The sequence below is a fragment of the Aedes albopictus genome, chromosome 1 (genome assembly GCF_035046485.1).
Source record: "Aedes albopictus strain Foshan chromosome 1, AalbF5, whole genome shotgun sequence".
Taxonomy (NCBI): domain Eukaryota; kingdom Metazoa; phylum Arthropoda; class Insecta; order Diptera; family Culicidae; genus Aedes; species Aedes albopictus.
This window is the reverse complement of record NC_085136.1, coordinates 12,591,469-12,619,318: the sequence shown is the minus strand read 5'-3', so window position 1 is coordinate 12,619,318 and position 27,850 is coordinate 12,591,469. Positions and strand designations below refer to the sequence as shown.

General features: G+C 41.7%; 1 protein-coding gene across 1 annotated transcript in view; it reads right to left on the bottom strand.

The window, feature by feature from the left end:
- Nucleotides 1-8,757: 8,757 nt before the first annotated feature.
- Nucleotides 8,758-27,850, bottom strand: part of LOC109431113 (rho-associated protein kinase 1) — a 38,531-nt gene continuing 19,438 nt past the window's right edge. The window contains exons 7-11 of the mRNA XM_029862434.2: nt 24,995-25,281; nt 24,742-24,926; nt 24,518-24,629; nt 24,185-24,445; nt 8,758-11,791 (exon numbers count right to left, since the gene is read on the bottom strand). Coding sequence (XP_029718294.2) covers nt 11,698-11,791; nt 24,185-24,445; nt 24,518-24,629; nt 24,742-24,926; nt 24,995-25,281 — 939 coding nt within the window. The 3' untranslated portion in view covers nt 8,758-11,697. The remainder of the gene's footprint in view (nt 11,792-24,184; nt 24,446-24,517; nt 24,630-24,741; nt 24,927-24,994; nt 25,282-27,850) is intronic.

Genomic DNA, 27,850 nt, shown 5'->3' with positions numbered 1-27,850 from the left:
AAGGTATTTTTCCACAAGTGACCCACATCTATTCAGCTACTTTAAACTCTCGCCATCTTGAATTTGGAGCCGCCATCTTACAATTGTATATTCTGGTTTCCATTTTTGGACTCCGGATATCTTCCTCATACCAAATATAGCCATATTGCATGATTTTGGAGCCTAAAACTATATTGAACAGCCGCCATCTTGAATTTGGAGCCGCCAGCTTGAATTTTTGGCCGACATCGTGGAATTTCTGTTCTCTAGTGTTCATTTTCACATAAAATTCGTCAACCATACCAAAGATTAAAAAAATCGCCGCAGTTTGATGTGTCACATGATGGGACTTGGTTTAGTTTTATATACGGCCAGTTTCACCGGTGCTGGTCCGGATCACTGAAATGGCCATAACTCCGGAACGCCTCAACCGATCAGAACCATTTTAATAGCAAACAATGCGGTAAAATTTTGGTTCGATTCGAGATATAATCCAAAAAATCGGCCAATGGGAAGTACCTTAAAACTGAGTGAATTTTTTTTTGCGCACAGACATACATACATACACACTTACAGACATCATCTCAATTCGTCGAACTGAGTTGATTGGTATATGTGACTTGACGGAGCCTTCTATCGAAAATTCGTTTTTTGAGTGAACATATTGCCTTTCAATACACTTCGGTGTACGAGAAAGGCATAAAGTAAATAATAACTAATTTTGTTATTATAGGTTCAAAACAAGGACAAAACATTTCTGAACTTACAATACAGTTTTTTTCCAATCATAAGAACAACATTTACAATTATGGTAATCTTTTCTTCTTCTTCTCATTTGTGATGGGACCGGTGAATGATGATCTTTTTTGGAATAACTTTCTTGTACTTACTTTGTTCTCAATAACTTGATAATAACTTTTTTAGTTCTTCTACATTTTGAAATATTTAGTTCTTGGTTTGATCTCATAAGGATAAAGTTATTAATTAATGAGTTATTTTCCGGTACAAAGTCAGTTTTTGTTCTTTTAGCTCTTTTTTTTGTCTAACGAATTTTAGCTCTTATTCCCAACAAACCAATAACAAATTTTGCCGTTCAGCTATACATTTTTAATGGCAAAATTTGATCTTCATTAGTTATTTTCTTCTACCCGGGTCGTATCAGCCTTATTAGTTTCGCCGGAAAACCGTATTCTTCTCTTATCTTCCAAAGCTCGTTTCCTTTCACTGGATCAGTAAATTACATATATGCTGGTGAGTCCGCAGATTGTGCTCTCGGAGTTCGCATTGCTCGAAAGTATTATTCGATACCTATCAAACAATGTATTGTCCTACTTATGATTTTGGGAAGTCCTCCAAATAATATTCCATTGATCCTCGAAGTTAGAGTTTATCAAAGGATGCCTTAAACAATCACAGAGATTCAACTAAACTTTTTGTCAGCAAAATAAAAGGATTGCAATCCCTTGAAGATCTTCAGTGATTCAGAAATGAATCACTCAAAAAAATCTATAAAAAAAATATTCCCAGGTTTGCTTCCCGATGTTCTACTTGGTTGCCTTCAAGTATATCTGCATGGAATCCTGTAAGTGTCTTTCAAAATATTTCACTACAATTTGTCCACAGGTTCTATCACATCTAATGATGAATTATTTAAGAGAATGTCTAAAAAACCCACGGATTTTACCAAGAATCTCAGCAGATTCCTCCAAATTCTATAAATATTTTCTGAACAAATTTCTATAGATGGGTTTTCAAAAGTCCTAAAAGATTTTAATGGGCTTACAACATACTGTTCAAGTGGATCGTCTAAAAATGAATCAGCGATTTCACAAGTAAGTTCCTAAAAGACTCATCCAAGAAACTCATCAAGGATGCTACCATAAAATCGTTTGGCACTTACCAGAGATTTCCACAAGGAATTATTTTAGGTAATTCCACCTTCCTACTTCTCCATTCGTTCGAACCGCCGAGAAAAGAATTCACTGCAGAGTGTAAACTCAAAACAGTTGTGCTCATTTTGCGAATGGAGTGACGTGACAAAAAATCCAAGTCGTATAACGAGATGAGGAATCTTGACTCGAATGAGGTGACTCTCCATTTGATTTACACGGCGAGTCATTTCATTCGAGTTGAGTTATCTCACCTCGATATACGACTCCGATTTTTGTCACGTCACTCTATTTGCAGAATGAGCACTAGTATGGAACAAAATTGTATGCGGAAACTCTACTTAGAAGACCACCTTCGTAATCTTGGGCTGCAAAATAGTGAGTCGACAAGGACAGTTGTTTGAAAAGTTTTGCGGCAACAATTTAGGTGACTAGGGGATCGCTCTTCCCGATAGACAAGTGCACAAAGTGACATGGGCTTCCCGTGCAGGCGACACGGAAAATCAAATCATCTACATCTGCATCAGCCGACAATGGAGACGGAACCTTCTAGATATGCGGAACAAACGTAGCGCCAACATTGCGTCCGACCATCATCTCCTAATCGACGAGATCCGGCTGCGCATTGCGAGAATCCATCGACAGGAGGAGAAACGTGGGCGCTGGTTCAACACACGCCGACTGGAAGACGCTGCGGTGAAAAGGTCCTTCGTCGAGGAGCTAGAATATTCCAGAAGGTGGAAACGTAGAATATCAATGGAGCGCCATCAAGAACGCCTTCATCGCCACCGGCGAGAATGATTTGGGTGAGCTACGCACCCGGAGAAAGCAGTGGATCACAGATGATACCTGGAGGAAGATAGAGGAGCGAAGGAACGCCAAAGCCGCGATAGAGCGAGCGAAAACACGAGGAGCCAAAGCCGTAGCCCGTCAGTGCTATTCGGCTCTCGAGAAGGAAGTGAAACGCTCATGTAGACGAGACGGGACAAAAGAACGTGGGCGTACTCCCTAGCCGACGAAGGCGAGAAAGCCGCAAACACCGGCGACATCCGGTCTTCTCTACGATGTGTCACGTCGTCTTAGTGGGACTAAGATGAATGCTACGATGCCCGTGAAAGACACGTCTGGACAATTACTGACCGTCCCGGCTGACATCAACACCTCAGCATGATCCGCCAAGGGTTCGACGCATTACCCGTGTCAACACCGAAGCTCCATCAGTGCAGGAGATAGAAACAGCCATCCGTAGCATGAAATCGAACAGGGTCCAGCGGTCGATATCAGCTGAGATGCTCAAAGCAGACCCCGTGGTATCCGTACAACTGCTGCATCAAATATTCTGCAACATATGGGAAACCACAACATTTCCGGTCGATTGGATGCAAGGCGTCTTAGTAAAGATACCCAAAAAGGGTGACCTGACTGTATGCAATAATTGGCGTGGCATCATGTTACTGTGTATCGTTTTCTCAAAGTCCTCAGCAAAGTGATCCTCAACCGGAAACAGGAGAAGATTGACGCAACTCTCCGGCGGCAGCAAGCAGCATTCCGTGCCGGACGATCTTGCGTGGATCATATTGACACGCTCCGTATCATCCTGGAGCAAATCAATGAATTCCACGAGTCTCTCTACCTGGTGTTCATAAAAAGCTTCCGACCGTCTCAATCACGGAAACATGTGAGAAGCCCTCAGGCGTAAGGGTCTGCCTGAGGAAATCATCGGCCTCATTGAAGCACAGTACAAGGCATTTTCGTGCAGAGTACTGCACAACGGTTTTTTGTCCGATCCCATCCGGGTCATTGCTGGAGTGAGGCAAGGATGTATCCTATCACCGCTACTGTTCCTCATCGTAATCGACAAGATCCTGGTAGGTGCGATTGACCGTGAACCAAATTGTGGATTGCTTTGGAAGCCCGTTACCATGGAGCACCTAAATGACTTCGAACTGGCTGATGACGTTGCTCTCCTAGCTCAATGGCGCTCTTATATAGTGGTTTCGCAGCGCGGTGTCACGAACACTAATGCAAATCTACTGGTTGAAAATATGCCCATTTGATTTTGCTGGGAACAGCCGATCTTTGTTTACTATTTTCAACCAGTAACTCAAGTGGTGTTCGTGTAATGCAGCGTGTACGTACACGCAACACCACTAAAAGCAGAAACCACTATGCAGAGCAATGCCAATCGCTCCTCGGCGGCAGGTCTTACCATCACCGTCAACAAGACCAAATTGTTGGATGTAAACACGGTCAACCCTTCCAGCTTTACGGTAGCTGGGCAATCAGTGGAGAATGTTGAAAGCTTCCAATATCTTGGTAGCCAAGTGGCGGCTGGAGGCGGCACCAAGATCGACATAGGTGCACGGATCAAGAAAGGCAAGGGCTGCTTTTGCGAGTTTAAGAAATGTATGGAAAAACAACCAGATCAGTCGATGCACCAAAATCCGAATTTTCAACTCTAACGTGAAATCTGTGCTGCTATACGCCAGTGAAACCTGGTGTGTATCAGCGGAGAACACGCAACGGCTGCAGGTCTTCATCAATAGATGCCTGCGGTATATAATTCATGCATGGCGGCCTCACAATTGGATATTCAACGTGGACCTCCATCATCGATGTAATCAAAAGCCGATAGCGACAGAAATTCGGGAGCAAAAGTGGAGGTGGGTCGGCCACACTCTACGCAGGGGCAGAAACGAAATCCGCAAACAACGTAACGGAAAAATTGGAACCTTATGAATGCACATTTTGTTTTCCGTATCAGGCCCCTCGTTTGGGAACTTAGATATGAAAAATAAAATGGAACATTACAAATGCACAAACATGCAACAGATAACATTAATTGTGCCCAGTTATCTAAATAGATAACTAAGTCCGAACCCAGGATGACGACCCAACTAACAATTGCATGTCACAAACAAGCAAGCTTGCTGAATTGTTGCTTGGTAATGGTAATGATAGATGAACTAAAATTATGCTCTACATATTACTGTTTAAATGATTTTCCAATTGAGTAAATAGTCGATGTTCGACTTTCCTCATCGGTATCAACAATGATAAATTAAAACACTTTTCAAAAGTTTAACAAGAAATTTATTCGACAAGCATTGATTCCTTAACAAAAGAGTTTAACAAAACATTTGTCTGCATCTTATTAAGCTGATGTATCGAAAAGCATATGCTCCTGAACAATGTGCTTTTCACTTGTCAAATAAACGCCTTCAGCCCGTCATAGTTTGACTCGGAACTTTGTTCGGATTATGGGATAAATCATGGCTTAAACTGTTTAGACAACCAAGTTATTGAAGAAATAAAATTTTAAACGAATCACATAAAATAAAACAGAATAGTATTATGTAGTTTAACATTGAGTGTCAAGAGACGTAATCAACGAAAAGAAGAGGCAATCTGTAACAAGATATCTTGTACTTTGATTATTATATTTTTTATCTTCCGCAGCAGTTTGATTATACGAGACGCTTGGATCGATGCATTTGACATTTCAGTGCTGTCGTGTTTACTGAATATTGTTCCCACAGTCACCTAGATAACCAAACAGCATTCAGAAATCGACACATTTCAAGTATCCCTAAACATCCTTATGCACTATTTATTGAACATAATATCAAGATTCCATGACAAAAGCATAAATAAAAAAAATGCTTAACGGATCTTCGACTGAGCATGAGTAGATTACCTGAACAGATGCTGTGATTGCACCATGTCCAAGACCATACCGCACCACATATTGTCATACATTTTTAAAGATCGATAGTTAATAATAAAAATAAAAACATATTCATACCGCAATTAGTTCGTCTGAAAACAATATCTTCAATAAGGACCAACACTTTTTGGCCGCATTCGATTCAAGTTTTCTCACCGTGCGATGAAAATACTGATCATTATTGGGTCACGGGAAGATTATGTTTTGCTTTAGGTGCTGCATCTCACCATCACTAGGATGGCGCAGATAGGAAGGCATGCGGCTGGCAATCGACAGGTCTCGAGTTCTAATCCGGATTTAGGTAATTTTATATGTAATTCTTATTTCATGATAAGTGTTCCCTACATGAGAGCAAATAATCACTCTCGTGAGAGTTCAACATTTTTGCATTTTATTTATTTTCAGACATTTTTGCCAAAGCTGAATAACGACTTTCCTGTGCATTTGTAAAACGCTTTGAACAACAAAAAATTAAGTTGGTGCACAACATGATGCTTTATAATTTCTCCAAATTTGTGTGAACAAAACCCGAACATACGTTGTACGTGAAAATAATTCAAATGTTATTCAACATTATGCTGAACTAATTCGTCATAATAGTGCCTGTTAAATGAGTGATTGTTAGTTGGGGAGGTTTCATAATTGTTCTTTCTCCATCAGTCATCCTAGAATTGTATTTTGTTTGGCAGTTCACCTTTTAGTTCGCAGCATCTGTTGCGGCATTCATAGCTTGTTTTGGTCTAAGGACTGTTCATTAAAGAAAGTGGACACCTGTTTTTTAATAGAAAATATTTATTTTCGAACAAATTCATAAGTTTATTTTTTATTTAATACAATCAACATACATGTGGCCGAATTCACGTGAGTTTGAACATTTACTTCGCATTTCTGAAGAACGCTTGGACTTTCCTCTTGATACCTCCCATTAGATTCTGCACAACTTTCTCCGTAACATTTCGTTGTGCCGCAGACCAGATTTGCTTGAAGCAATCTACAGAGCTTGCTTCTCTTCCATCTTTCTTGAGATGCCGCCTTATTATTGTCCAGTATCTTTTCACAGGACGCAGTTCAGGGAAGTTTTGAGGATTTTGCCATTTTTCGACAAAATCGACTTTTTTCGTCTTGAGCATCTCTAGTGTAGAAGAAACGTAATGAGCGGATGCCAGATCCGGCCAAAACAATGGAGGATCCGTATGTTTTCGATATATGGGTAGAAGTCGTTTTTAATGCATTCCTTTATGTTATTTTCACCGTTGATTGTTCCTGTTGTGAAATACGAAGTATGTACTGTTTAAGCCGCATGAACAATTGGCTTGCCAGACCTAAAACTTTTTCCAAATTTGTCGGTTCTGATGTCCCCTACATCATCCAGCACATCTGTCCCCTGCTCAGCGTTGAAAAATTGCGGTACCGGAAGTGATACTAGTACACAATTCTCAAAACGGCAACTTTTTGGATCACTATTTGTGCAGAATTTATCTGCTAGTCGCTAAGCTAATCCAATCCATCGCTCAAAATTTCTCACTTTTTTCGTTTTCTTTGAATGTGTTGCCGAAGTGAACAATGTTTTTACACACTGAGCAAAAATTCACAATTTTTTGTTTAGTTTTAACTGTGAACTATTGGTAAACAGATGTCCACTTTCTTTAATGAACAGTCCTTAGGAATTAAAATTATATCGGTTATCGTAGGCCGGATAACCAAAAAGCACGAAAACCAAAAATTTTTGATCACAAACCAAAAAAATCGCTAAACGGTAGTGGATTTTTAGTTGGGCGCCAGTGTTGCATTTGTGGCCAGTAGTAGCGTAGTAGTCTGCCTATGATCGCATATCAGTCCCATCTTTGCTGGGTTTCCTATTCATATGGGACAGTTATGCGATCATAGGCAGTAGTGGGCTTGTAGCTTGTGCCAGGTCTTGTAGAAACCAAGATACCCTGATGCCGATTCGTCGTGGAATCTTCGGATTAGCTGGAACCTCTCTTCTTTCGAAACGACTTGCTTCCACTTGTGGTAAACTGCTCCCACTTCGTCCTTGAAACGGCAGTTCTTGAATAGCGTGTCGTTTGCTATAGCAAAACGTATACGGAAGTCCGGGAACTTATCTCCTTCGCTCTTTACTCTGTCCACCAGCTTCTTGTACCACGGATCCAGAACTTGGTCTACAGTGAAGACTGTTTCAGCTACAGTTCTCGAGAGCGCATCTGGAACAACGTTGATCGAACCCTTCCTGTAGCGGATCTCGAAGTCGAACGCGTTTAGACGCAACAGCCACCGGCTCATCAAAGCTGTCGGGTTCTTCATCGACTTCAGGTAGCTGAGTGCTGCATGATCACAGTGGACAATGAACCGGATTCCTTCCACGTAGCCTCTAAACTTCTCGATCGCTCGGATCACTGCGAGGCACTCCCGCTCCGTGACCGAGTACTTCCTCTCCGACGCTGACAACTTCTGTGAGAAGTAGCAGATGGGATGTTCCTCGCCGTTGATCTCCTGCGTTAGACTGGAACCCAGCAGGACATCGCAGCAGAGGCAGACCCAGAGGCTCATGGCGGCGCAGCCTCAATAACGAAATCAAACCTGTATTTCGACAACCGCATTGTAGTAGTCCTGGAACTTGTAACAACATACACCGTGCTCAATAACCGTTTCGAGCTAGCATCTTTATCATACACGGAATCATACAATCATTCGCCCAATCGTCAATGTATAATACATTTTTATTGAGGCCAGCACTGAGTCAAGTGGAGAAGGACGTCTTTTTTGATCTGGTTATTCCGAACAACTACTTTCAAACTATCTCGGTCATCCCAACCCGCTTCCGATAATATCTGGTCATCCCGATCCGCTTCAAGACAAACAATCGCGATCATCCCGATGCGCTTCCTATCAAACAAAGGTACCGTGATCAAATGTTAACATTGCCAGTGGATTTGTTTTCGAATTCCAATAAGAAACTTGGATAAAGGCAACAGCATAATAGTTTAAATTTTATTCTAACTCTATTTGAACTTTGAATTGATAAAATCGATGTCAATAGATCGAGTGAAAGCATATATCACTACGTTGTTACAGATGCTTGGTAACAAAAGATTGCAGAATTCTATTCTGCTACAAATGCGGATTTCGGTATACTTTAGATCAACAAACTACTACGAACAGTTTCATACAAGAAAATCATTTTCCATTTTCATATATATTAGATGAGCCGATCAATTGATTGAAAGAAACAAATGTTGTTGATGCATTTATCTAAAGCTCACAAAGTTGGTTTGATTCTTGCGCCATATAATCGTACTAACAGTAGTAGTTTACGGGTTTTATTATCGAATTGTGTTAATTATTGGTATGAAAATATGGTCCATGCTTCATTCTGCTTGTCTAGTTGTGTTTCGTTACATGAAATTAGTGTATTTATATTACGTTTTCTTTTGTTTTACATTTTAAAGGCACTTGTTTTGTATTGGAATTGGTTTCAACTATTATACAATATAAAATGGTTACTTTAGTAAAAATATCCACTTAGTATTATATGCATATACATACGACTCAACGAATTTCTCACATTGTACAACTTCTCAACGGACTGTGTTTTGTCGTCTTCTAAATAAGTGTGACAAGAAAAGATGTAAATGTAAATGCTAGCTAGCTAAGAAAATACAGTTTGAGTTTCCCATCTTACTACGTTCAATAACAAGGATTAGCTGCACATTCGAATGCTCCTCATCTTTTTTTCGTTCACTACTTGTTATAAATTGTATTACGCACTAGCAAGTTATTGTTTCATGTTTTGGGAATTTAGAACTCCGCCGTTAAAACATTCTCTCTTTCATTCTGATTCATTCAGTCACTCGCTTTCTCTTGCACTCCGTTGTTCTAGTTTTAATTCCTAAGTATAAAAACCACCTTATATCGCTAGAAGAAACTAGAACAAATGCTAATTTGTTTTTCGCCCTACTTTTTTTCTCTTTCCATCATTTGCCTGTATCAGTTACACCTTAGCCTTGCTGTTTTGCTTTTTTCTTTTGTTTCTTAAGGTAAAAATAACGAAGAATAATTTACGAACCAATCAAAAACTGTTCCACACCTAAATTAGTGGTCGCGCCTTTTGCGCTTTTTTTTCGAGCGCTCGAAAGTAATGAATTGTGTTATTTTTGTGGGAAAAGCAACAGCGATGAAGGAGAAAAAACAATATTCGAATGAAGGCGGAGAATTAGTTGCATTATGGAAAAGCCTAGGTATTGTAAAACGTAACATCAGTCAGTGTGTGTGTGTTTTGAAATGTTGGCGAATCTATACACAAAAATATACGTGGGAAGTATAGCGTTCAGGAATGTTTCCGTGTTAAGAGGCATGAAGTAAATTTGTTAGCTAGAAACGGGTACTGGAACGACGTATTTTAAATTGATAGAATATCGAAAAATTGAAAAAAAAAATATAAAAAATCTAATTGATTTAAAGTTGAACAACATTCACAATGCTCTATGAAGTTCAAAACAGTTGGAGGTGGCACACCCTAGCGCAACATCAACGTGATGACGATGATAAACATGACGATGCGGTTGCTAATGGCAACATAGGTTTGAATTTTAGTCGTTGACGTGAAAATCGATCGCTGCAACCTGGTTGCTTTTATGTACTATTTTGTATGTTGAATTTGAATGAAAATCATTCTTTTTGCGTTCAGTTTTGTAGTAGAAAAGACGTATTTTCATTTTGTTCCCGAACCTGGTTCAGATTCTGCTAGTCCTCGAACAAAAACAACAAGTAAAAACGCATTCTTTCGAAGAGCACTTTATCAAGAAGACTCACATAACTGCTGAATAAATAGAGAACCTGTTAACAGCACTCCCAACGGATGAAGATGGAACTATTCATGACAGTGTGTGTGAGATTTCATACTATACACTTATAGTTTCAAATAGAGGAACCACTTTAGCCTAGCAGGACGCATTGTCGTCATCGACGCTTGACGTTTGCATGGGAAAAGTACAGCGCTCCAAGCCTTCTTGATAAAGTGGTCTTCGATTATTCATTACAACAGAATGAAGAACCTTCTTGATAAAAATGATCAGATATTTGTCAAACTCAACATGTTGAGATTAGGTTTCTTCGTGTAATGAAGAATAGGAGATCCAACATCACATGTCATCAGCAGAAATTCCACATTAGAAAACACATATAATTGTTTTAGAATAACGAGTAAGTTTGAACCTTACAAATGCGCGGCCACGAAGATTATCCAAACGGTCAGAAAACGCTAGTAGGGCATAAAGTAAATCCAAAATCAGAATTAAAAAAAACATCCCATTCACGTGCGTTGACTTTTTGTTTAACAGTTTCAATAAAATTTTGTACAATTTTTACATCGACGAAGTATGAAATAAAGACCCGATCTTCTAAAACTTACCTCGCATAGACAGAAATACGTCTTCAACAACGGTGTAAAACAGTAACCTTTTTTCCAGACAGTCCCGCTTCCAGCCTAAGTAAACTAAACGACAGGTTATAAAGTTATTTTGTATACGAGTACTAAAAAAAATCCTATCAGCGTTAATATGCTTCATTCTTTTGCTTAATAAATGCGCTCGCGTGCTCTACTACTGACTCAACTCTTAAAACAAAACATGACTGTTCCTTTTTCCTCTTTTTTCCTACTAATCTACTGGTTCTTCATTCCTACTGTAGTAGTTGATTGGTGTTTTCCGTTTCTCTGTTTTTCTTTGCTACAAATATTGCTCGACTTTTCTGTTCTGTTTTGGATATCCTTACACACGATGACAGACTTTTGGGTCTAATTTTTGATTTTAGTTCACATTTGATGAAGGGGTTTTGAGCTAGTAGTTGCGGATGGGTATGTGTGTGTGTGTATGGTAGTTATATCTGTCGTGAGCATTTGGTTGTCTTAACGAAATGGATGGTTGTTGTTGTTGTTGTTGTTATACCACTAACAGCAGCTGTTAAACACATTCTAGCCCATATTCTTGTTGTGTTGTTTTAAAATTTGTCTGAAGAATAGGAAGATGTTGGTTGATAGTAGTAGTAGTAGCTGTAGTAATAGTAGTAGTAGTAGTAGTTACACTGATGGAAGATCTCCTCCGTCTATTGTTGCTGTTTTAGCGAAGCGTTCGCCGGTAGAGTAGCTGACCGTTGCACATTCACAGCGTACGGCTTGTAATTGGAACGTGTCGATTGACTGTGTCAGCGAACGGAAAAAACGGAAGAGAAATGGACACGGTGGGTTTGAATGCGTGAGATTGTTGTGAAATACGGATGAGAATTAATTAGGGTGGCCACTCTGTTCTTGCTTCGATTAACAATTAAAAAAGGGGACTCCAATAGACCTGATGGGATTCAGTGATTTAAAAATAGAAAACTGTCCATGGCTCCGTCATGCGCTAAGACACTTGAGCACATAAACAATAATTGAACCTTTGGAGCCTAAACTTTTCCAAGTGAAGTTGACGTATTCCGAGAGTTTTAACATAGAAAATACAACAGAAAGATGAAGACATTTTTTGGGACATGCTAGGTCATCCAAACTGTCCTTGAGTTTAGAACATAAGGTCTACATATGCAAAAGTAACTTTCTAATCGAACAAAATTGCGATTATGTATTCTATCATATGTATTTTATGGAATCAGAGCTGGAAACTGTTCCACTCGGACACAAACATAATTTAATCGTACACACGTCTGTGTACTTTCGTTAAGGTTGAGGTGTTCCTTTCGGGATTCATGCGAGTTGTTCCAGGAATATGCACCAGAGATCCTCTCAGGATTTATGCAGAAGTTTTTCACGGAGTTTCTGTAGGAGTACCTCCTGGGATTTCTTTCAGGGTTTTCCTGATTTGCGTCCAGAGTTTCTCGTTGGATTCCGGTAGGACAGGGGTTTTCAGATCGCACACCGCCGTGCACTTTATGCACCACAAAGCTTTGACAAGTGCACCGCGGCACTTCAAAAACTCTATCTACACTCAGTAGAATAAATGAGACCAAGAGTGGTAAAATGATTAGATGTAGCTCCAAGTGGTCGAGAGAACAATTTACATGATTTCTTCATAAACTCCTTCATGAATTACTCCATCTTCCGGGGATTCCTCCCAAAAGTTCAGCTTGAATTTCTCCAGATTTTTTTTTTTGAATTTATTCTTATATTGCTTCAGGGATATCTCCAGAAACTCCTTCACAAAATTCTCCAGGAACTCCTCCATGGATTTCTCCAGGAACTCCTGAAATTTCTTGAGGTATTTCTTAATAAACTGCTTCGGGGATTCCGCCAGGAACACCTCCAGTGATTATTAAAAGATTCCTCAAGGAATTCCTTCTTGAATTCATCCAGAAGTTTTTTCAGGGATTTCCTTGAATTCTTTGAGGGTTTCTCGTAGAATTGCTGGAGATATTTCTCCAGGAACTCCATCAATGATTTCTCCAAAAACTCCTCCAGGAATGTCTTCTCAATTCAAGAAATCTTCCAGGTCCAGGAACTCCTTTGTGGATTTTAAATGAACTCCTCCAGAGATTTCTCCAGGAACTTTTTTTGAGATTTTTCCTGGAAATCCTTGTGGGATTTCTTTACAAACTCTTTCAGGGGCTTCTCCACGATTTGTTCAGAAATTCTTTAAAACGTCTTGCAATCCCGCTTCAACAGTGCATGAGAACTTCAGGCGCACAAATTTCAAGAAGAGAGCTTCAAACAACAGTGCACTTTTTATGTTGTATGCTCACTTGTAATAAGCTTAAAATAAGAAGATCAGCGGCGCTAAAGTTTTGTCTACGAAGAGATTTGTGCGCTCAAAATCGTGAGTAGGTGCCAAAGTCGGCCATTGTGGCGGCCATTTTGGGATTCTAACAAGTCGGAATTCATAGAGGTATTTCGCCTGTAGTTCCTTGAGGGATTTTTCTGAAATTTCTTAGGGGATTTTTCAGGAACTCTTTCAATACTTTCTCCAGGAGTTTCTCCTAGATTTCAAGGATTTATCATTCAGAGAAAATCCTCCTGTAATTGCTGGAAATGTTTTTCTGGAACTTCTTCAGAGATTTCTCCAGGAATTCCTTCATAAATTTCTCTAGGAAGTCCTTCAGAAATTTTTCGGGGATTCCTCCAGGAATGTCTTCTAAATTCAGGGAAATCTTCAGAAACTCCTGGATTTTTACATGAACTCCTCCAGGAATTCCTTCAGGGATTTCTCCTTATTTTTTGTGAAATTTTTGCTGGAATTCCTTGAGGGATTTCTTCACAAACTCTTTCAGGGATTCCTCCAGGATTTGTCCAGAAATAATTCAAGGGATTCCTCTAGGAAAGTCTTTATGAATTCCTTTAGGCATTTTTCTTAGAAGTTTTTGATGCTACAGAAACTCCTTCAAGAACTTCTCCTAATACTTTTTCAGGGATTCCTCCAGGAATTTCTCTTGAAACTTCTTAGAGAATTTTTCCAGGAACTCTTCCAGAAATTCCTCCTGTTATTGGTGGATTTTTTTAGAAACTCCTTCAGAGGTTTCTCCAGGAATTCCTTCAGAAATTTCTCCAGGAACTCCTTCAGAATTTTTTCTCGGAAGTCTTTCAGAGAGTCTTCGGGGATTCCTCCAGGAATTTCTTTAGAGATTTCTCCTGAAATTGGTGGGGAGATTTCGGTAGGAATTCCTTCAAAAGTTGCTCCAACAACTCCTTTACGGATTTCCCAGGAACTTCTACAGGGATTTCGCTAAGAACTCCTTCAAGATTTTCTCCAGGATCACCTTCTGGGATATGTCTACGAACTCCTTTAGGGATTTCTCCTGGTTTTTTCAGGAAATAATTAAGAAATTTCTTCAAGGATTCCTCCAGCAAGTTCTTCAGAGGTTCATTCACGAGTTCCTTCTGGGATTCCTTTAAACGTTCCGTCACGGGGTTTCTTCTGGAGCTTTAGGGAATCCTTCAGGAATTTGTAGATCAATTACTCCTGGATTTTTCCAAGAATTCATCCAGACATTCCTCTAAGATTTCCATCAGGGGTTTCACCTGGAGTTGATTCAAGGATTCTTGTAAAAGATCCTTTAGAATTTCCTTCTTGAATTCCTTCAGGTATTCATCCAGGAAGTTCGTCTTGCTTTTCTCCAGGGTTTTTTTCAAGGACTCCTCCGGGAACTTCTATGGGATTAATCCGAGATTTTTTTTATGGAATTCCTCCAGGAATATCTTCAAATTTTTCTCCATTTGCGATTCCTCTAAGAATTTCATCAGCAATTGGCTTCTTTAGCGGTGTTGAGATAATTCCATAGTCTGAATCTGCATGAAAAACTGAGTCGAAATCCAAATTTTCATGAATGTTGGTGTCCGGGAACCTATTTAAAAATCAGTTTGAAGTTTGTATGGGAGCGATTTGTCGAATCACCCCTCGTCGCATTTTGTACTGGGTGGAGCTGTCAAGCAGTTGGCCAGCTGTCAGAAGGTGATTTCTAAAAATCTCTTCGAAATCGATTTTAGGTACCAAAACGAAGTTCTAAAAATCTGAAAAAATCATAGTAGTTCAGAAAAATGTGCTCTTTCGTATAAAATCAAAAAACCACTACATTTTTCTTAATTTAAAACCCCAATTCATCTAGGAATTCCGAAAGGATTTCCTTCAGAGTTTCTTCATGGACTTTTTTAGGAATTTCTCTTGGAGTTCCTTGTGGGATTTGTTCTGGAATTCCTCCAGAAATTTATTCTGGTTCTTTGGTATTCTTTGGGGGATTTCTACTGAAGTTCGAATTTTCCACAATATCTCTCAGTAGCACTTTTCTTTATCATGTTTCCTAACACCCCCATAAACATGGAGGAGTTCAAAATTCACAATAAAGCTGATTAATGTCACTAAGCAGAAAAGATGTTTTGAGATCAGCTGGAATATACTGAGCTGTACGAAGAGCACTTCTGATTCTGAAAAAAACAGCTTTCAAAGATTATGGACTTTGTCACAGATCTCTCCATAAATCCAATTTTAGTATTGGGAAAACGCTTCTTGTTAAAAAAAATCCAGGAAATATGTTCAGGGCGAAAATATTTTAAGTGCCATTTGTGCTTAAGCTTCCACAAGGGCAGAATCGTCTTCTTCTGTTGCGTTCTTTGACAATAATGAACTGGTGCACCACGAGGAAATTATTTCCAAAAAGTCAGCCAAAAGGTGTGAAAACCCCTGCTGTTGGAAACCCTTTCGAAATGTATTGAAACCAAACTTTATTCTGGAATTTCTTTTAGCAGTTTTTCAAAATGGATCTTCTACAGTTTTTCCAGGATGTTTGTGAGATGTTTGCAGAAGTTTTTCCAAAGATTTCTTTCAGAGTTTTCCGGCTTTTTCTTTAAACGTTTTCATATTGATTCCTGGAATTTTCCTAACATTTTGTTGCCAATATTTTGTGTTTTTACTCAGGTTGGTATGACAAAACTAAAAATATGAGCATTTACTTTCCGACCATCGTTATCCATATGAATGAAATTGAGAAACCTGAGTAAATGCTCACAAAAGCTTAAGTCACCTACGGACCATGCTCAGTTGAAAGTGAACACATTTACAAGTTACATAAACGTCGAATTATGATCACTGTATATTGCTTCTAGTGCTATTACAACTTTTAGGGCAGCTCTGATAACCCTAGTGTCCATTTCTATGAAATGTACATGACCTTAGACTTGCCTACACTACCTGTCATAAGTACGGACTCACAAAAAGTATTGCAACAATATTGCATCACCCTGACTCACCTCGATATCTCCAAAACCTGAGGACTTACAAAGATGCTGTCTTCAGGAAAGTTATTCAGAAGACCAAAAGCATTCTGAAGGCGGCATTTTTGTAGGAGTTATGGTTTTAGAGATATCGAGGTGAGTCAGGGTGATGCAATATTGTTGCAATACTTTTTGTGAGTCCGTACTTATGACGGGTAGTGTATATTGGTATTGAACTTTATCATTTTCAAAGTCAAGCCGATAAATATGTATGGCCATTGAAAGTTTTTTTTGCGTATAATACACCCCAAAATATGGGTATCAAACTGCTCTCCTGGAGGAACCCCACGAGGGCTTGCAGTAGGAAATCCTGTAAGAATCCCAGTAGAAAATTCTAGAAGAATCCCAGTCGGAACTCCTGGAGGAATCCCAAAAAGAACCCTTGAAGGAATCCCAAGAGGAACCCCAGGAATAACTCCTGAGGGAATTTCAGAAGGACCTCCTGGAGGAATTGCGTCCTACCTCATGCTTCCACGGGTCAAGCGATGACAAAGACCGCCAGCTAAGAGTTGTGTGCTTAGCTGGTAGTGCAGCCTGGGCACTGTTGTCCTTCTGACTTCAGCTAGATTGAGGAGGTACGATCCGAGTGTCTGTTCACCAAGGAGGTGCGGCTCAAACAGCGTCTGTTCTGGCATCCAGCGGCTGAGTAAGAAACGCTGCACCACGCCCAGCTAGATCCAAGGTGGTAGCCCCATCAGCGTGGTCGTCCCAGTGTTGGTTGGGACGTTAAACAGAACTGGCACGATGGCCCTCCGGCGAGACAGGAGTGTTGGCGTAGGCCCAATAAGCCACCCGTAAAAATCCCCATTGCGAATAACATAGGAGAAAATACGACTCGATACAATCGGCAAAGACCCACGCGACGAAATAAGGACTACGATTGGAAACTTGGAACATGGAATTGCAAGTCACTAGGTTTCGCAGGATGTGACAGGATAATCTACGACGAACTACATCCCCGCAACTTCGACATCGTGGCGTTGCAGGAACTTTGTTGGACTGGACAGAAAGTGTGGAAAAGCGGGAATCGAGCGGCTACCTTCTACCAAAGCTGTGGCACCACCAATGAACTGGGAACAGGATTTATAGTGTTGGGAAAGATGCGACAACGTGTGATCGGGTGGCAGCCGATCAACGCAAGGATGTGCATGTTGAGAGTTAAGGGCCGTTTCTTCAACTACAGCATCATCAACGTCCACTGCCCACACGAAGGGAGACCCGATGACGAGAAAGAAGCGTTCTACGCGCAGTTAGAGCAAACATACGATGGTTGCTCGCCGCGTGACGTGAAAATCGTTGTCGGCGACATGAACGCGCAGGTAGGAAGGGAGGAAATGTACAGACCGGTAATCGGGCGAAACAGCCTGCACGCCGTATCGAATGATAACGGCCAGCGATGCGTAAACTTTGCAGCCTCCCGTGGTATGGTAGTCCGAAGCACCTTCTTCCCCCGCAAAGATATCCACAAAGCCACCTGGAGATCACCCGACCAACAAACAGAAAACCAAATCGACCACGTTCTAATCGACGGTAAATTCTTCTCGGATATAACCAATGTTCGCACATACCGCAGTGCGAATATAGATTCGGATCACTACTTAGTCGCTGTATGCATGCGCTCAAAACTTTCGACAGTTATCACCACGCGTCGAAGTCGAACGCCGCGACTCAACATCGAGCAGCTGCGTAACGTAGAAGTGGCTCAAGACTACGCGCAGCAGTTAGCAGTGGCCCTACCAACGGAAGAGCAGCTTGGCGCAGCTACACTTGAAGATGGCTGGAGGGACATCCGATCCGCCATAGGTAGTACCTCGGCTACAGCACTAGGCTTCGCGACTCCCAATCACAGAAACGACTGGTACGACGGCGAATGTGAACAGTTGAAAAACGAGAAGAATGCAGCATGGGCGAGAATGCTGCAACACCGTACGAGAGCGAATGAGGCACGTTACAAACAGGCGCGGAACAGGCAGAACTCAGTCTTCCGGATGAAGAAGCGCCAGCAGGAAGAACGAGATCGCGAAGCGATGGAAGAGCTGTACCGCGCTAAGGACACACGAAAGTTCTACGAGAAGCTGAACCGCTCGCGCAGAGGTTTTGTGCCACAAGCCGACATGTGCCGAGATAATCACGGGAATATTCTCACGAGCGAGCGTGAGGTGGTCGAGAGGTGGCGGCAGCATTACGATGAGCACCTCAATGGCGACATTGCAAGTACCGGAGGTGGCGTGGTAACAGATCTAGGAGTATGTGCACAGGACGAAAGACTCCCGGCCCCTGACCTTCAAGAGATTGAGGAGGAGGTTGGCCGGTTGAAAAACAACAAAGCCGCTGGAGCAGATCAACTACCAAGCGAGCTTCTAAAATACGGTGGAGAAGCACTGGTGAGAGCACTACACTGGGTCATTACCAAGATTTGGGAGGAGGAAGTATTACCGGAGGAATGGATGGAAGGTATCGTGTGTCCCATCTACAAAAAGGGCGACAAGTTGGATTGCGGGAATTACCGCGCGATCACACTACTGAGCGCTGCCTACAAGATACTCTCTCAAATTTTATGCCGCCGTCTATCACCGATTGCAAGAGAGTTCGTGGGGCAATATCAGGCTGGATTCATGGGTGAACGCGCTACAACGGACCAGATGTTCGCCATCCGCCAGGTGTTGCAGAAATGCCGCGAATACAACGTGCCCACACATCACTTGTTCATCGATTTCAAATCGGCGTATGATACAATCGATCGAGAACAGCTATGGCAGATTATGCACGAATACGGATTCCCGGATAAACTGATACGGTTGATCAAGGCGACGATGGATCGAGTGATGTGCGTAGTTCGAGTATCAGGGACACTCTCGAGTCCCTTCGAATCTCGCAGAGGGTTACGGCAAGGTGATGGTCTTTCGTGCTTGCTGTTCAACATTGCTTTGGAGGGTGTAATAAGAAGAGCGGGGATAAACACGAGTGGGACGATTTTCACGAAGTCCGTTCAGCTGCTTGGTTTCGCCGATGATATTGATATTATTGCTCGTAAATTTGAGACGATGGCGGAAACGTACATCCGACTAAAGAGTGAAGCCAGGCGGATCGGATTAGTCATTAATGTGTCGAAGACAAAGTACATGATGGCAAAGGGCTCCAGGGAGGAATCACCGCGCCCGCCACCCCGAATTCATATCGACGGTGATGAAATCGAGGCGGTTGAAGAATTCGTGTACTTGGGCTCACTGGTGACCGACGACAACGACACCGGCAGAGAAATTCAGAGGCGCATTGTGGCAGGAAATCGTGCCTACTTTGGACTCCGCAGAACTCTACGATCGAATAAAGTTCGCCGTAACACGAAGTTAACCATCTACAAAACGTTGATTAGACCGGTCGTCCTCTATGGGCACGAAACATGGACCCTACGTGCAGAGGACCAACGCGCCCTTGGAGTTTTCGAACGGAAGGTGTTGCGTACCATCTACGGCGGAGTGCAGATGGAAGACGGGACTTGGAGAAGGCGAATGAACCACGAGCTGCATCAGCTGCTGAGAGAACCAACCATCGTCCATACCGCGAAAATCGGGAGGCTACGGTGGGCGGGTCACGTCATCAGGATGTCGGATAGCAACCCGACTAAAATGGTTCTCGAGAGTCATCCGACCGGTACAAGAAGACGTGGAGCGCAGCGAGCTAGGTGGGTCGACCAAGTGGAGGACGATCTGCGGACCCTACGCAGAGTGCGGAACTGGAGACAAACAGCCATGGACCGAGTGGAATGGAGGCGGCTACTATGTACAGCAGAGGCCACCCCGGCCTTAGCCTGACCGGTAAGGTAAGTAAGTCCTGGAGGAATTCCAAGAGGAACTTCTGGAGGAATCCCTGGTGTAACTTCTGGAGGAAACACAGGAGGAACTCCTGAGGAACCTCAGGAAGAATTTCAGGAGGAACTCCTGGAGGAATTCTAGGAAGAACTCCTGAAGGAATCTTAAGAGGAACTCCAGGAGGAGTCCCAGGAGGAACTCTCGGACGAATCCCAGGAGGAATCCCAGGAGGAACCCTTATAGAAATGTCAGAATGAACTCGTAGATGAATCTCAGAAAGAATTTCTGGAGGAAGAACTCCTGGAGAATTCCAGAAGCAACTGCTACAATCCCAGGACGAACTCTTGAAGCAATCCCAGAATAAACTGCTGCTGGAAGGACCCAATAGACGTAGTCGTGTCTGGAAGAGATCCCAGGAACAACTTTTGGATGGATCTGGAAAATCACATGCAGGGTTGGTAACCATCTGTTTCGTCCCCGACCAGTGACGAAAAACAAAAAAAAGTCATCATCAAATAAGAGATTGAACCAAAAATAAGAGAAGGAGCTATAGTTTTCGTTCTTTTGTCTCTTTTTGCAAAGAGCGAAATCCAAACATGTAATCGTCACATGGTATCCGACTGCAGACGAAAGACGAACCAGTAAAGCTTCTTGTTGATGATTTCACCTCGACCCAATCGGGCTGTTGAATTGACTCTATTGGTATGTGCCAATTCGAAGGTTTATGGTTCGATTCCGAATGAACGCGTGTTTCTTTTTTCCATTTTTTTTATGATCAGTCACTCGCGTGAGACTGATTGTTCGTTCGACTGCCCATTGCATGCATCAATGCTATGCAACTTAACGAAAATGCCTATAAAGAGAAACAGCAAAACTTTTTCGTCGCGACTAGCAAACTGACTGACGGTGTTTGAACAAAAATATTCAAGAGCTGGTGCGTCAGTGACGCAAACTTTTTATTACCCGTCGCCTTCGTTGTTTTTTCTTCAGTTTCGATGACTATTAACAACCCTGATCTCATGAAGTAAAGCGTGGGTCCCAAGATGAACTAGCCTACACTGCAAATTTTGTTTACTGGTATTCAGCAAACTTTGCTGATTTTTTTTGTGCTGATTTCTTTCAGCAATGCGAATTTACTGAATATCAGCAATTATTTTTCAAGTTGCTTAACTATCCAGCAATTTTGACAGTTGATCAGCAACATTGTGCTGAAAATTAGCAAAAATTTTGCTGAAATTCAGCAATTTATTTTGTTGATTTTTTTTTGTGCTGGAAGCGTTTCGAAAAATTTGGTGTGTAGGGCTAAAAATCTCGTTAATACAGATAAAAAAAAAACTATAGAAAAATCGCAGGAACAACTCCTGGAGGAAACCGAGGAACAAATTCTATAGGAATCCCAGGTACAGCTCTTGAACTGCTTCCCTGGAGGGACTCGTGGAGTAATTCATAGGAAGTCGTAAAATAAATCTCAGGAGGAATCACTAACATAGTTTCACAGCTACAGATTGTTCCGAATTCTCCCTACTTTTAGCTGAATCCGGATATTCGTCCTATCATCCTCACCTACTCATACTAAATTTATTGATTTTTCATTCATGTGACCCGGAACTAGAAATGTAAGCAGAAGTTTTGACAAAGCAAATACTATGTTCGAAATTCTAACTTACTCTGAGTAAAGTATAAAGTTGTACTTCATACGGATTTGAGTAAATGGTCAAACAGTTTACTTTGCTCAAGTTAGGTTAGCCTTGTGTAAATACTCATTTTTATTTATATCACTTATCTCAGGAAGTATTCCAAGAAATACGTATGGAAAAATCCCTGTAAGTACTTTGGGAGCCATCTTAGAGATGTACACCCAGAATTCCCGACAATTCGGGATTGCTTCAGGAATTCCATCAGGGACTATTTCACGATGTTTTTCAATGATTACTCGAGGAAATTCTAGAGAGAACTGATTCAGACGTTCTCTAGGAATGAAAATCAGGAGTTCCTTCAGTAGTTAATTCGAGAACAACTGTAGAAGATCCTTTAGAGATTCCTCCAGGATTTTTTTTTCATGAATTCTTTCAGGAATTCCTTAAGGCATTCATCCAGGAAGTTCATCTTGGTTTTCCCCAGTATTTTTTTCAGGAATTACTTCAGGACCAGAAATATTTTCATATTTTTCTCCAGGAGTTCCTTCTGAGATTCCTACAAGAATTCCATTTGCGAGAAACTTCAGGAGAAATCTCGCAAGAACATTTAAAAAATATCCAGAGAAAAACTTCTCAGGAAGAAACTATATAGAGAGCTCACGGAAATACCTTGAAAAAAAAATACAGGAGAAATTTCGGAAGAAATTCTGCGAAGGACTCTGGGAGCAATGCAGAGGAGAAACCCGGTGGAATAAATCCCTGGAAGAATTACTGCAAAAATTCTTGAAAAACTCTTGAAGAAATCCCGAGAATAACTCCCGTAGAATCTTTTAATGAAGACTACTTTATCAAGAAGACTTGCAGCACTGCTCAAAATCGGGAGTCACTGTTAGCAGCGCCACCACGGATTAAGGTGGAAGCATTTATGGTAGTGTGTGTAAATCTTCATACTCGCACCAATACACTCTTACACTTTTATACAAAGGTACCACCTTAGCTCAACAAGTTTTTTTAGTTCTCAGCTAACAGTGCACAGTAGTAATACTTTTCCAGCTAACATAGTTTGCCATGTATTCTATCATGCCCACAACCTTGGAACACAATGTGAGAGTGTGTGAGATGGTCTAGCTTTCCAGGTAACCATTATGCATTTGAATAAGCCGTACAGCAGCCAGTGTTATGCATTTGAACTGCTAGCTGCCCTGCATAAGCAGTTCGAATGCGTAACTGCCTTGAGTTAGCATAATCTGTGCTGCTTAAAAGCTTTTGGCTGTTAATTAGCATTTCAACTGCTTGAGGTGTTTTCACTGGGAAGCAATTGAAATGCTTTTTAACTGCTTTTGAAATTCTAAGAGCAAAGAGGTTGGAAGATATGTTATGCATTTGGCAACACATATTGTCTTTCTTTTACAGAGCCTATGCTTCTGTTTACAAATTTGTGCATCTGATAATAAGAGTAGGTGATGCTTTGGTGGATCATAAGATTGTTTGAAAGAGGGAAGAGAGAATCACATTCCACAAATAAAAGAAGGAATGGTAATGCTATACTACAATGAAATATCTCTTGATATTTTTTTGAAACTGAAGCTGTTATCCAATCATTATTTATATTGGCGATAAATCAACGCACGCCACCGGAACAGCTGAAGCATCTTGAATCAGGAGCAACAGAATCAGAAGCAGATAGAATTGATCAATCTCCGGATCGTAAGTTCAAACCCAGTGTAATGTAAGAAGAAATGGCAACTGTCACCAAAGCATAGACCTGAAGTTCTGAACTCCACGGTATGTCAGCTAATATGAATTGCAAGGGGACATAGCTTATAGAAGGTTATGTAATATTTTTATTGTGAACCGTAACGGCTGTAGATATCAAGAACCAAACTCCAGGGCAGTTTGGACGACACGGAATGTCCCACAAATGTAAAACAATGTCTAATGGTCTGCTAAAAAACTCAGCAAACATGCAACGCAACTTATTGTATCAAAAAGGACAACTCTAACAGATGTAGGCCTGGAGTTCTTAACTCCAGGACAGTTTGGCTGATCGGGCTGACCCTAGGTGTGTATGGATCGAAATATAGTGAACACAACTTCTGTAACGGCTGTAGATGTCAAGGTCTGAAATCCAGGATAGTTTGCCCTAGAATGTCAAAACAATGTTCTACAATGTTCTACAATGTCTTCTGGTGTTTCATAGCACTGAGGAAGACTGCAGGTAGCAGTCGCAATACGCGTATTTATTGAAGTTTTGAGTGGCCACCCTCAATTCTGAAACCTTAACCTTGAAACCCATCACAAGAACCGTTGCATGTTACAATGGTTGGTTAAACATGTACGAATATGGTGGGTGGTCCCATAAATTCCCAACCCCCTCGCGCAGTTAAATCACTCACCTTGGACTAATTTTGCTACCATCCCCGTTGCCACTGCTACTGCTACCGGTGCTGCCGCCCTGCTGCAGGTTGTTCGTCGAGTTGGCCTTGTATCCACTCTTCTGGATACGCTTGGACAGTCGGCTCACCCACCGGGCCTGGTCCTCATTGGAGGTCGCCAGCAGAAGCATCTCCCGGGCATGGTTGGGGTCATGATGCAGCTTACACGGCGCCAGCGGATTATTGTTGTCCACGTGCTCTTTGTGCAGCTTGAAGCGGCATCTGGGAACGAAAATTGGAACAATGGGTGATTAGATCGGTGCAAACGATATCCGACTAAGGGATTAGTGTTACCTTTTGCATTCGTAGGCAGGTAAAGACTTAAACACATGCCAAAGGGCTTTCTGGCAAGACGGTAGGTCACACGTGGTTGGTATATGGTAACTAATCTGCAGAAATTCGTGACCTGGAAAGAGGGAACAAGGCGATTGTTATTATCAACATGGACAAGCATAAGAGAGACATGAATCGGAATGATATGCAGAGGATTTATGCATTCGTCAATGGTTGGCACACACCTTTGTACTGCAACGTCAGTGGCCGTTCGTCCGCCTTCGATGAACTGACATCTAACAGCTGCTGTTCGTCGGGTCTCCTAGCTTCTCCTTCTCCGGCATACAATAGCTGGAATATTCGTGGAATTTCTTTGGGATCCGCCCGGATGACATCCCCTTGCGTGACCGGTCTCACGTGGAACACTTTGCTGTAAATATTAGATATTCATAAATTCACCGATTTTCTCTAGCGCTGAAGAATTCATCCAAAACGAACCTTAAGTCGATGATAAGCAACGGATCACTGGTGTTCTGCTTGTCCACCTCGGAGCTGTAGAAGATGATCCGCTTGGGCGAAACCACCACGAACTGCTTCTTCCAGCCGTACCGCTTGATGTTCTGCTTGTTCGGTACACTCAGCCAGCCTTCGAACATGGCGTCCTGGTTGTCCTCCATGGTATCGTTGTCGGCCGACGACAGCGATGCCGTTTCGTTCAGCTTCATCTGCAGGTGTTCGATTTCCGTCGCCTTGCACTCGATCTCCATCTGAAGTTTGGTTTTGATCTGCGGAAGAGGAATCAGTAAAAACATATTAAGAGACATGTGCCTATGATGACGGTTCTTCAACTATCAGTAGATTGGCTCCAGAGGCACGTTCTCCTCCATTTGGGAAAATTGTGCCATTATCTTTGACCCCTGGGACACTCCTGAAACCCCCTGTAACGTCCTGGAACACACTATTCCTTGAAAAGCCCTGGTACCTTCCTGAAGCCCCCTGAAATGCCCTGAAAAACCCCCAGAAGTATCTCTGAATAAAATTTGTCAAAGATAATGATGGCACAAAATTCCCAAATGGAGGGGAACGTGCCTCTGGAGAAAATCTACTGATGGGTCTACCCCGTTTGGCATAATGCCATTTGGCATAAAGTCGTTTACCATAACAATAAGTGAAGTGGCATTCATCATTTTCATGTGTGAAAATATCTACAACAGTAGAATGAGAGTGAATTACTTCGGTTAGCCATATTAAACTTCATTTGTCTTAAATTCAGAATTATGCCAAATGCACATTATGCCAAACAGCTGTTATGCCAAACGACTGTTATGCCAAATGACTATTATGCCAAATGACTTTATGCCAAACGGCATTGAGCCAAATGGCATTATGCCAAACGGGGTAGACCCAATGGCTTTCCAGAGGTTTGAGAGATGTTCCAGAAGGTTTCAAGGATGTACCAGAGGATTTCGGAGGGTTTCAAGAGTTCAAAGAGTTTCAAGGGCGTTCTAGGGGGTTTCCAGGGTGTTTTGGAGGTTCCAGGGCGCTCCAGAATGCTCCAGGGAATTCCATGGAGTTTCAGAAGAGTCAAGGACGTACCACAGGGTTTTAAGCGCTTGCAAGAGAGTTCTGGCGGCGTTTCAGGGGAATCCTTTGGGTTTATTGAGGACATTCCAGGGATGTTTTCCCTGGATCCCTTCGGAACTCTCCTCCAGGGGTTTTTAAGAGGTTTCAAAGGCGTTCCAGGGGTGATTTCGGTGGATTTCCAATGGTTTCATGGATGTTCCCGAGGGTTTCAAGAATGTACCAGGGGATTTCAAAAGCGATCCAAGAGTTTTGAAGGAGTTTCTATTGGTATTTTAAGGGGTTTCCATGATGTTTCGGAGATTACAGGACATTCCAAAGGTGATCCAGGGGACCTCATGGTGCTTCAGTAGAATCAACGACGTACCAAAGGATTTTAGGCGCAGAGGTTTATAAAGGCGTTTCAAAGATCTTGAAGAGGTTTCACGGGCGTTTCATATAATTTCAGTTGCTTTCCAGGGGTTGCAGGGATGTTCCAGAGGGTTTCAATGATATACCAGGGGATTTCAGTATTTTCAAGGAGTTTAAAGGGCGTTATAGGGGTATTTTAAGAATTTTCAAGGAGTTCAAAAGTGTTCTCTGATATTTCGGAGGTTCCACGGCGTTCCAAAAGTGCTTCAGGGGATCCCAGGGAGTTTCAGAAGAGTCAAGGACGTATCAAGCGGTTTAAGGCGCTTTCAGAAGAGTTCCAGTAGCGTTTCAGGCGATTTTTGAGGATTCCAGGGATGACTTGGTTTGAGGGGTCTTAGGGTATTGAAGGGGCGTTCCAGTTCCTGGATGGACTCAGGGGGTTTGCAAGGGGTTTGAGGGAATTCAATGAGCGCTTCAGGGATGTTTTAAGGGGTTTCATGTGTATTCCAGGGGAATTCAGGGGCATTCCAGGAGGTTTCAAGGAGTTTAATGAGTGTTCCGTGCTTCGGGCAGTTTCAGGAGTATTTAACCTTCCGTAACTCGCGCGATTGACTACCTGCGTCAGCACCACGGTAATGCTGAGTACAAAAAGCGAGATTTTGTCAACGTCTTGTACAAAATACAACAGCGCGATCGCTCGAGGATTAAGGAGTTCTCAAGGGGATTCAGAGCCGTTTCAGGGGTTTTCAAGGAGTTTCAGGATGTTGTTGAGGCGTTCCAGAAGGTTTAACTCTTTGGAGCCGGAGGAGTCATATATGACCCTAACATAGAAATGGCTGTATAAATTCATACATTCAATAAAACAGAATACTGTCTTCGGCAAATTTCTTGAAAATTGAGTCCTTTATTGAAGAAAAATGGGAATATTTGTATTTGAGAATTTATAGACAATCTAGAACATCCTCAACACCATAAAGTTTGGAGAAACGAAATAATTAGCATACCAGTTGCTCGAAAAGATGAATTTGGATATGGGTTACGTTCATATGAATTCATTTAACCTTCGTCAAGAATATCAAATGGTGTTTCAGATTCTGGGATGTTCTAGATGTTCCAAACTGTCCTGTAGTAGTTCTAGTAGACTAGTTCCAAACTAGTCCTTCAAATCTACAAGAATAATTTTAGGGATTTTCGTCATAAATAATAGCATTACATAATCTACCGGGATCCGTGAAGCTCTTGAAATCTCAAATGTCCTTTAGAGTTACTGTAGGTATATCCCAGGTCAACCAAACAACCTTGTAGTTCAGAACTTCAGGTCTACATTCGTAACAGCAGCCATATTTGCTATACTGAGTAACGTTGCATATTTAATCGTGGTTATTGGACCAATCTGAAGTCTACTTGGTGTTATTATGAATC